This window comes from Alexandromys fortis, unplaced genomic scaffold, assembly GCF_014885135.2.
Source record: "Alexandromys fortis isolate MF-2015 unplaced genomic scaffold, M_Fortis_MF-2015_v1.1 scaffold_96, whole genome shotgun sequence".
Lineage (NCBI taxonomy): Eukaryota > Metazoa > Chordata > Mammalia > Rodentia > Cricetidae > Alexandromys > Alexandromys fortis.
The window spans coordinates 4026436-4037270 of NW_026068053.1; the positions used below are offsets into that span (position 1 = coordinate 4026436).

A 10835-nucleotide genomic window follows, 5' to 3' on the forward strand; every position below is an offset into this window, starting at 1 on the left:
GCTGTGGGACAACGGGCTTTTACCCCGCCACTTGTATTTTAAATAAATGCTGATTCACCAGGAGCCAGGCAGGAAGGAGAGGTGGGGCAACAAGAATCTTGGGAAAAGGGAAGTTCCAGTCTGCAGTCATCATCCAGACACTGACCAAACAAGGTATGACTGCCTCACCAAAAAAAGGTACCAAGCCATGTGGCTAACACAGACAAAAATTATGGGCTAATGTAAGTCTAAGAGTTAATAAGAAGCCTAAGATACTAGGCCAATCAGTTTATAATTAATTTGGGACTTAACAACTGCGGGATCCGGGCAGGACAGAAATCTAATAGATTCTTCATAGCTATACAGATAAAAATTTTCAGACAAAAACTTACTGATGCTGTAAATCTATTATGTAAGTAAAAAACCTAGAGCTTATCAAATGATCAGGTGCCAATACTGAAGGAAGGAAGTCAGTGCCATGAAGGACACACTGCTGAGCAACAGGGACGGGAAGATGAAGGAAAGACACCTTCAGACAATGTCATTTCCCTAAAAGGATGGAAGCCACAAGCTTTCCCTCATACTCTATGTAAGACAATGCTCCTTTGATACAGCTTACAAGATGATGTCGTTCTCTGTACACAGATGTTATTAAGAAGCCGATGATATAAAGTAGAACATTTATTGCATTTAATAAAAACAAAAATGTCTCCTTGCACTTGGGTACTAGTAATCAATCAATGTTCTTTTGGATATACTGAACACTAAATGCCAGGCTAACACATATAGTTACTGTTCTCAAATATTACTTTTTCAGAATACTTCAAGACAGGAATGAAGCTTTAATACATAAAAGTAAAGATTCTTTTAAAATATAATTTAGTTTATGTCATGCACAACTCCCCAATTATTAGAAAAATAATTTTCAGTATAGTATATACCTGGTTCTTTTACCTTTACTAAACTAATAAATTCTCACTATAGAGCTAGCTAATATCCTCATGATACTACTAGCTTGGCATGTATATTTCATGCTTTTCCTGTGCAATCACAATATATGGCATATATATTTTAAGGTTCACTATATAATGTACCGCAGGTAAATCCTTATTTTTCTCAATTAACTTATGAACTTTCTCATCAAGTACATACGTGCTTACTACCTCACTCTCCACACACTGCCACAAACTGGCTCACAAGGACACCGCCACATAGAATTACTCATCTCAGAACACACTGTCAAAAGTAAACCTGTTGAACAGAGTGTGGGTATGTGCTGGTATTAAATACACTGTCAAAAGTAAACCTGTTGGACAGAGTGTGGGTATGTGCTGGTATTAGGCAACCACCCTACAACACAGTTAAGAGTCCAGCAGGCTGTGGAGCCATTCATTGGTTATAGGTTAGGATTAGAATTGGGTCAGATATCTCACCCAAGTCATTTTGCTGTGCTGTAATTTCTTTATCTGTAAAATAGGGAAATACTAGGAACTGCTTCACAAAGGGGATAATACGAGGTGGACATTCTTTTCATAACAACCATCTACACATTCTCTTTTGTGAATTTTGGGCATAATTTTCCATTTTTAAGGTAAAATTTTTTCCTAATGCTGTATAATTTTTTTTGTGTGTTGGGGAGTGTACATGGGGGATGAGGGGCAGAGGTCAATCTTGGTATTGCATCCATATTTTGTTTTTGAGATAAGGTCTCTCACTAGAAGAACTGAAAGCAGGCCCCAGGAATCCAGCTCCACAGTGCTAAAAGTGCAAACGCACAGTACCACAACTGGCCTCTTTACCTTTTCTACTTTTTAACATAGGTTCTGGAAAATAAACTCAGCTCCTCAGCCTCCAACAGGAAGCACTCTATCACCTGAGTTACTTCCCTGACCTGATGGATACAATCCTCCATAGACCATAAACCATAATGCCTGCTACATAGTCTATAAATAGTTTCTACAAATCTGAGAATGACTTAATCTATATGGTCTATTTTATCTAACACAACATTTAATGCTGATATATTCAAGTTGTCTTTTTCTTATGACATATTTTGTTTTCTTTATGGGAGTCACATTTTTGCTTTTTAAGAACCATTTTATTTCCTTTTCAACCAATGTTGAATTTGATGTATGACTGGCTTAAGGTAGAGGACCAGGCCATATTTTATGCAGGACAAAGAAAACGTGCTGTGTGTAAGTCTCTTCCCGCCTGAGCTCAAATGCCATCTGTAATCAAAACCAAAAACGACATGGTACCAAGTCAGTCTGCGTAACTGCATGCTATACTTGTATCAACGCTGCCTCGTAACTTTAGAATGCATTTGCTGTCTAGTAAAGAAAAGCTCTTTATCTTGGTTTTTTCTCAGCATTAGTTAAGTGATTCTTGTAAATCTCTTTCTATAAAATTTGAGAAACATCTTGAACCACATAAAAAATTATTCTTTAGTTAGTAAATTTTAGGTTAGTGTTAATATTTTATGACATTTAACAAGACTACTCAATATTTATTTATATTTTATTATGACCTAAAGTAAATTTTATAGCTTTTTTCCACAATGCACATATTCCATTATGTTATGCTTTATTTTTATTCTCAATGGTATTCTTTATCCCGATGTATATTCTACTTGGTTTGTATCAAAGATTAAAGTCTATTTTTCAAATTTCTTTCTTTAGATGGCAACTTCAGTATGCCGCTGCTCAGACAGTTTCAAACTCATGACCTTGAGTATGTAATTTTTAAAATAAAAAAAAATAAAATAAAATACCACTTGATAACTTTTTTTGTTTTGTTGGAGGTTTTTGTTTGCTGTGAATTTTTGGGGGGGGATGATGGTGTGAATAGGTATGGCCCCTGAAGACTCATGTGTTTAAATGTTTGGCCATAGAGGTGTGGCCTTGTTGGAGAAAATGTGTCATTGTGAGGAAGGGCTTACAGGTCTTCTCTGCTCAAGCTAAGCCCAGTGTGGCACAAAGTCAGTTTTGCTACCTGCAGATCAAGATAGGAAAGACTCAGCTCCTTTTCCAAAACCATGTCTGCCTACATACAACCATGACAATAATGGACTACACCTCTGAAACTGTAAGCCACCCCAATTAGATGTTTTCCTTCATTAGAGTTGTTGTGATTATTGTGTCTCTTCACAACAATAAAAACTCTAATTAAGACAGTGGTGGGGGAGAGGGTTGTTGGTTTGTTGTTGTTTGTTTGTTTTCTAAGAGAGAAAAAAAGAAGTAAGCAGGACATCTTTCTATAAAACCACGACAGTGCTCCCGTCCCTGTCTCCTCCTCAGCCACGCAGAGGTAGATAATATTTGGCTCAATGTTAGCAAAAGTAACAGTAGAAGACTTCAGTTTGGCATAGTTTGCTACACACAAAAAAAGACAATGTTTATACATAAATTAATCTATCTCATTGGCATCAAACTCGTGAAATCTTTTTCCTTTGAGCTAATAAAAAACATTTAAGACTTACTTAAATGGTGTAAACAAAAATGGCAAAGTAACTTCTTTTTTCTGAGTCATCTTCACCTGGGAACCAAGCATGAAAATAATAATTATAAATGAGAAAAACTAATGAATTTCATTCTGAAATATAAATATCAATCGAAGTGGCTCTTCGGGGATGATTAATTTCTTTGGAAATAAATGGGATTTTGTGTTACTATATTATAGTTTAATAAATATTTAAAGAAAAATTAAATAATATTTTACTATCTCAGTAAGATGAGAATTAAGTACATCAATCTTGCAGAAATGACTTTTCCTTAACTCTTTGAAAAGGAAGTAAGGCAAAGTTACATCAGAGAATCGTCCCTGTAATGCTGGATCTCTAGTCTACTTCTTTCGGGCATATTCCAATAAATGAGGCCCAGATATATGGATATATGACAATCTAATATGACACTCAAAGGCAATTCTGTGCCCTCCAACTCACCCATAAAACCTGTACGTTAGAAATAAAAACTTCATTGTTAGGTCTCACACCCAGGACAATGGCTGAGGTGCCTATTTAACATATTCAAGTAGACCAGGCCTCCAGGTTCTCCCAGCAGTTACAGGGCATGGCTGGTGTACTCCACCCTCTATGCTTCACTCTCCAGCCCAGGGGCTGGGCTGTCCTTCCCCCAGAGACTCTCCCCTATATAATCCAGACATTTTGGCTACCCGCCCCTTTGGTACATTGCCCTCCCTCTTCCTCCCCTCCCCTCTCCTCACAAGGCTACTCTGGACTCTCCCGGATGCCCCTGGATACACTCTCCCAAGTATCTACAATAACCTCCTCCTCCACCAGACCTTGGAGCAGTCGTGGCCTTGCCTTTCCCTTTTCCTTTTTTCACTTACTTATGACATAAAGCAAATATTCAAAAACCAAGATCCTAAGTTATAGGAAATCATTAATTAAAATATAAAATCAAATATTTTACTTAACATGTTTAGAATTTATATACAGTTCATGTGTTTACTGTCCTCACCTTGAACTGTTCTAGAATCTGCACTGCATTGGTGAGCATGCTCTCTGCTTTGAAGAGACCAGTGTTGTTAAGATACTCCACAGGAAGTGTCCCCTAAAAAATAAAACATAACAAGTATTGATAAAGACTGCTGTTCTGATTGGAAAACAAGTACAACCTGTAAACTAAGCACTTTGGAGGTCAAGGTGCTGATGGCAAGTTCCTGGCCAGCTTGAGCTGGAGAGACATTCTGTTTCAATAGAAAAAACAAAAGTTAGATGACGCACAGTTGAGAGCACTTGCTGTGGGACTGCAGAGATGCTCAGGGGTTAGAGCACTGGTGCTCTTCCAGAGGACCTGAGAGCTCTATTCCCAGCACCCACAACTTTTAATTCCAGTTCCAGGGATTCTGACTCCCTCTTCTGCTTTCTGAGAGCACCAGGCCCTAATGTGTTAAATCAATACCCAAGCAAGTACTAACCCACAAATGCAAAGCATTAAAGAAAAAAACTTAATAAAAACGAGTGCATGATGATAGTGGTTAGGGGCATTTGCTACTCCTTCCCTGGATGAGGACTCAGTTTCCAGCACCTGTGTTGAGTAACTTACATACCTGAACAGGTGAACACAGGACAGTCACACACACACACACACACACACATACACACACACACACACACGCACACACACAAAAAAAATTAAAAAAGAAACAAAAAAGATACAAATAAATTTCTGGATTAAATAACAAAATATTTAAAACCATAAATGAAAAAAATTTCTCACATTCAAAAATAATGAATTAAATAAACAAATGAGACTGGTTAAAATCAAATCAAATCTACCACTGGCAGACTACTGCTGACTTGTACGCCAAATGCTCCCTAAGGAGCTTGGTACTATGGGAAGAAGACAGACCCGTGAGGAGGTAAGACCTAATGAGAAGTGACAGAAACTTCGGGGTGGCCATTGGGTCACTAGGGACACACCCTCTTACAAGAATCTTGGATTTTTTTACATCTTTGTCACAAGGCAAGCAGTTTTGGTTTTGGTCTACCACATACTCCCGCACAATGTGTCACGGCAGACTGAAACCTTTAATGCCGTGAACCAAAATTAAATTTTTTCCCCAGTAAGCTGATTATCTAGGAAATTTTTTATAGCAATGGGAAGCTGACTAATTCATCCATGTTGGGCAGCACGCTGCTACACGAAGAATAAGCACTGTAATGGTCACAGCTACAATACTTGGCTATAAGGATATAAACAGGACACACATAAACCAACGGAGAGACTGTTCCCTGCATGCACTCGCTCACGCACTACGCTTATGGCAGTCAAGAGCTAGCTTACCACTTCCAGTTCTGACTTATTCCATTTTAACATGAATTCAATGTTGAAAACCAAGTAAGTGTGGCTGTGAGTAAGTATGATGAGTATTTCTTACTTTATGTTTTGGTTTTCACCATTCACGCCGATTCTTAACAGCATTACTACTTCCTGCTGAGGGTCTTCCCCACTGGATGGAATATGGTGGACAGGAATCAGAGCGCTGGCCTCCTCTGTGACAAGCCAGGCAATCTAGATTCAGGTCTTGAGACTCAGAAAGCAGCAACTACAAGTATAATTTTGTTCTACCCAAGGGTTGGTGCCTTGAGCAGCACAGCCATGCCAGGCCCTCTTGGTTCCTGGTGATTTCCAAACATAATCTATGTAGTCCAGCAAACCATCAATATATTTTCAAAAATTTTCCCTTTAAAACTGTATATATACATATATTTCACTTTTTATAATAATTTTCAAAAAACATAGTTTTTAAAGAAATAAAGCATTTAAAAGCTTTCTTCCATGTTATATAGTTTACACTCAATTATGAGATATTACCTATTTAGATATAAATAAGCAGGAAGGAATACCGTTTTTAAAATATAACTAAGGATTACAGAAAAGCACATGAAAAGTAAATTTTATTTTTATAAGGAGTATTGGTAATTAGTGTCATTCCTTACCACCGAGTTAAGAGGAAAGGGAACACCAATAAGAGACGCCATCAGGGGTGCAATGTCAGCCTAGAATGGAAGAGTTCAATTCCAGTAAGTCTGCATGTAGAAACCAGCAAATTGCATCCCCACATACAACTGTATTTGGACCATCACCATACTGATTATAATCAAAAACCTGCAAACATTTATATACATTATTATATATCAGTGTCTTTAAATGCCATTTTTTAGAAATGATTGAACTTATGAAAAAATAAATCTGAAATGTAACCATTAAAGGTCATCAATATAAAACAAAATCAAAACCTACTTGTCCTATTGCGCTAAGAACTTGAACAGTTTGTGTAAGTTATTGAGTATCAAGCAAAAGAACGCTTTGGTGGTCATAAAGGAAAGGGCGGAGGTCTTTACAGGAGGACTGTGCACAAGCATGAAGGAGCAAGCCCTCAGAAGGAAGTCTGGCCAGCCAGGGAAGGGAGAAGAACCCAAGTTGCACTGCAGGGACTGCTTGGACCACGATCACCCAGAGACAGCTCAGCTCGCCAAAGGGAGAGAACAGATTCTACCTTCCTACATTGAAGTGGCTGTGTTCTAGCAGTCCTTAAAAGTTGTCAAGTAGTAAAAATAGGTAAAAGCTGGAAGAGACACCTTCAAATCCTGGCTTGTTAGCTCTGCAGACTTCAGCAGTCCTCATCAGTTAAATATCTGCTTCTCCCTTACAAAGGGATGGCACGACTGAATGAGTTAAACTCCGATGTTCCTAGCCGGAACACCCTGCGATGAAGGGCAGCTGCACCTGCTGCCCTCCTCGGCACTGGGATAAATTCTCTTCTTGGTCCCATTGACACCCGTTTGGTTCCTTCCCTTTCATTGGGGCTCCTTTTTAAGTACCTCTCTGCTCCTAAGCTAAGAGTTTGTAAAGGCTGCTCCCAGATTTACGCCATGTCCAGAATACTGATGGTATTCAAACCCTTGCCTAAGTCTTGTCTCTCTCACTCATCTCATCTACTCATCCTGAAGCCAGAGGGATTCTTGTGCGCATGTGAGCACACACACACACTCTTCAAGAGCTTCCTCAAGCTTTTGAAATTAAGTCCCCAAGGTGTGCCATGCTCTCCCAGACCTGTACCTGACTGTGTCTGCCTGACGTCCAACACAGGAAGTGTCTTCTGTACCGATCTGTACTCAGGCCCGCCCTCTCCCTGGAAAGCCTGCTGCTGCTCTGGCCTCCTTACTCTGGCTTATTCCTCAATCTCAGCTCAATCCTAAAGTTCCCAGGAAACCTTTGCTAAGCAGAGTTTCCCAGACAAATACATCCCACCCTCTCTTGTGGACGTGGGCCTTCACTAGAGTGTCTTACAGTTCTAACTTCACATTTGGTCATATAATGCTTTCAGAGCCCAGGTCACAGCTGTCTGCTTTTCCTCAAAACTACCCACCTTCACACAGGCACAAGTGGCCACTACTGAACCTTATCTAACTTAGATGTACACCAGGAATATTACTCAATAGACTAGGGATTCAGAAAGTAAAACTCTCCATTCAGTTTCTGACTAAGACCTACTTTTATTACAAATAAAAGATGTTTTTATTTTAGGGTCCTCAAGCAATTTCTGGTCGTTTGACTGACTTTTTAAATTATATGTTAGTAAGTTGATATTTTAATGCTATTTATATTCATTTTCTTGGGTATCATGTATTGGTCCTAAAAGAAAAAAATTATTTTTATTAAGCTAGAAACAGGTTTTCTAAGGATAAACATGAAACTGAAACCCAAAACCATGAATTACCCTTCTTAACAAAAAAAAAAAAGTCACCTTGCACATGACCTAGAAGACGAGCTACCTGCCTCTTTCATACTCACATCCCAATGATGGTGAGCCTTAATGAGGCCATGCAGGGGAGCTGCTTACTGGCTTGCTTCCCATGGCTTGCTTGGCCCACCTACTTAAAGAACCCAGGACCACCTGCCTAGGGATGGCGCCACCCACCATGGGCCTGGCCCTCTCGCACTGATTGCTAAATGAGAAAATACCTTACAGCTGGATCTCATCGAAGAATTTCCTCAACTGTGGCTCCTTCCTCTGATGACTCTAGCTTGTGTCGAATTGACACACAAACCAGCAAGGACACAAAATAACTCCCCTATAAAGGTTACCTGGAAGGAGCTTTTGGGGTGGAAGGTGTGGTGCACACACGTGTACCTGGAGGAATGCATGCAGGCATAGTGGGGTGAAAGAAGGATTTGCAGGTGTCTTCTGCTATTGGTCTCCATCTTGCACTTTGAGAGAGGGTCTCTCACACGGAACCAGAAATTTGCTGCCTGCTGAGCAGGCTGACTGTTCAGGAAGCTCCTGGCACCTGCTGATCTTCACTTCCCAACACTAAGGTTACAGGCACAAGAAGCCACGCAGGGATTGATATTCAGGTCTTTCAAGACAGGGTTTTTCTCTGTGGCTTTGGAGCCTGTCCTGGAGCTAGCTCTTGTAGACCAGGCTGGTCTCGAACTCACAGAGATCCACCTGCCTCTGCCTCCCAAGTGCTGGAATTGAAGGCATGTGCCACCACTGTCCGGCTCAGATCTTACTTTCTTAACAAGAACTCTTGCTCACCTGAGCCCCCTGAATGGAGTCTTCTTATTTTCAATTGAGAGTTTAAAACGTTCTTTAGTATTTACTGTGTGTATGATGGAGGCCGGGAGAGGAGCGTTCACAGAGATCAGAGGACACCCTGTAGAGTGAGTGCGTTTCTGCCCATCTTAGGTGCTGGGGGCTGGACTCTGGCTTATGATTCAAGTACTTTATCCACTTGGCCAGCTCAACGACCCGTATGAATTTTGTTTCTTTGTTTTAATTGGCACAAGAAGGTTAGGCCGAAACACTTGCACGCCAAGTAGTCTGCTTCACAGAAATATGTTGGAAATTTTCTTTGCTGCTACCACTACTTCTATTATTACAGTCTATTTCTGCATATTTTCCTCTAAATGTTTATAAAAAAGAAAGTAATTAAATTTAAATAGATACCTGATCAACGTCTCGCCTCTTCCAGTTTTCCAATCTCCATTCTGAAGACATAGATGTAAAACATGATGTTAAGATTTTTAACAAGAACTATTTGCCTTATTTTCAGGTGTGCAGGACACTCCACATAAAGGTTAAGTATTGGAAGCCTCTTTCTTAAACCACGTACGGAAAAAAAAAAAAAAAAGACCGAGAAAAGCAGGGGCAGAGGGGGAAATGCTAAAGTATTTTTAAAAAGAAAAACTGAAAAAATAAATCTTTAGCATTTTCTGTGATTTATTAAGTTTTTTTAACATGTTCATTTGGAAATATAATGTTCCAAACATCCAAGGAAACAAAGAGGGAAGTCCCGCCTAATGGCAACTACCAGCAAGCTTTGCTTCAGCGACTGGCAGCCAACACACCCGCATTTAAAACTGGAGCTATGACGCTCCTGTAACTCCAACTTTTAACACAGTGTATTACTATTACAGCCTCCTTCATAGGGTGCAGCTAGTCCAGCTTGGAGGAAGCTCACTGACTTCCATAGTAGCTGGACCAGTTTGCACTCCCACCAGCATTTGCTGTCATTTGTGCTTGGAGCTTAGTACTTCTGACTGTGCTAAGGTGGGATCTCAAAGTAATTTTGATTTGCATTTCCCTGGTGGCTGAGGATTTACACATTAAAAAAGTATTTATTTCTCAGTCATTTGTATTTCATCTTTTGAGAACTTTCTACTCCATGCCCAATCACTGTTTTTGTTTTGTGGTTAAGTTTTTGAGTAATTTTTATAATCTAGATACTCACTTTCTGTACAGAAGCTTTTAAGTTTCTGGTGGTCCCACCTATCAGCTGTCAGTCTTAGTACCTGCATTACTGGGCTCTTGTTCCAACAGTCCTTTCCTGTGCCTACAGTTCAAGCACAGTCCCTACTGTTTCTTCTAGCAGGTTCAGCATAGCAGATCTTACAGTGAGGTCCTTCCCTCATCGCTGTTAGCAATGGTGTTCAGCACAGCAATAAAAAGGACCCAACACAAGAACTTTGTTTCCTAGGTTTCATCTCCTACTGGGCAGAAGTTTCAATGGCATGCATGATGCACCCAGACATCTGCTTTCCATGCCATTGGGATATACTGTCATCCTCTCCAAAGTCCATGCTCAAAAATGGCTCAACTGAGTTACAAGTGTGTGTGTGCGTGCATGTGTGTGTGTGTGTGTGTGTGTGTTTTAAACATGCCTACTAGTAAGTTTGTGGCTTTATATTAGGCAGTGTGCATAACAATGATTGGCCACATGTGGACCATGAGATGGACACCCCTGCACTAGTACTAAGACCTGCGGAAACAAGAACCATCCCAAAGATAGCACAGGAGATTTAAAAAAAAAAAAAAAAAAAAAA

General features: G+C 39.8%; 1 protein-coding gene across 1 annotated transcript in view; it reads right to left on the bottom strand.

Annotated features, from left to right (window-relative positions):
- Pign (phosphatidylinositol glycan anchor biosynthesis class N) overlaps positions 1-10835 on the bottom strand; it is a 102753-nt gene that overhangs the window by 72971 nt on the left and 18947 nt on the right. Inside the window, exons 10-14 of the mRNA XM_050119773.1 lie at positions 10305-10345; positions 9460-9546; positions 6443-6502; positions 4458-4550; positions 3458-3513 (exon numbers count right to left, since the gene is read on the bottom strand). Of these exons, the coding sequence (XP_049975730.1) occupies positions 3458-3513; positions 4458-4550; positions 6443-6502; positions 9460-9546; positions 10305-10345 (337 nt within the window). The remainder of the gene's footprint in view (positions 1-3457; positions 3514-4457; positions 4551-6442; positions 6503-9459; positions 9547-10304; positions 10346-10835) is intronic.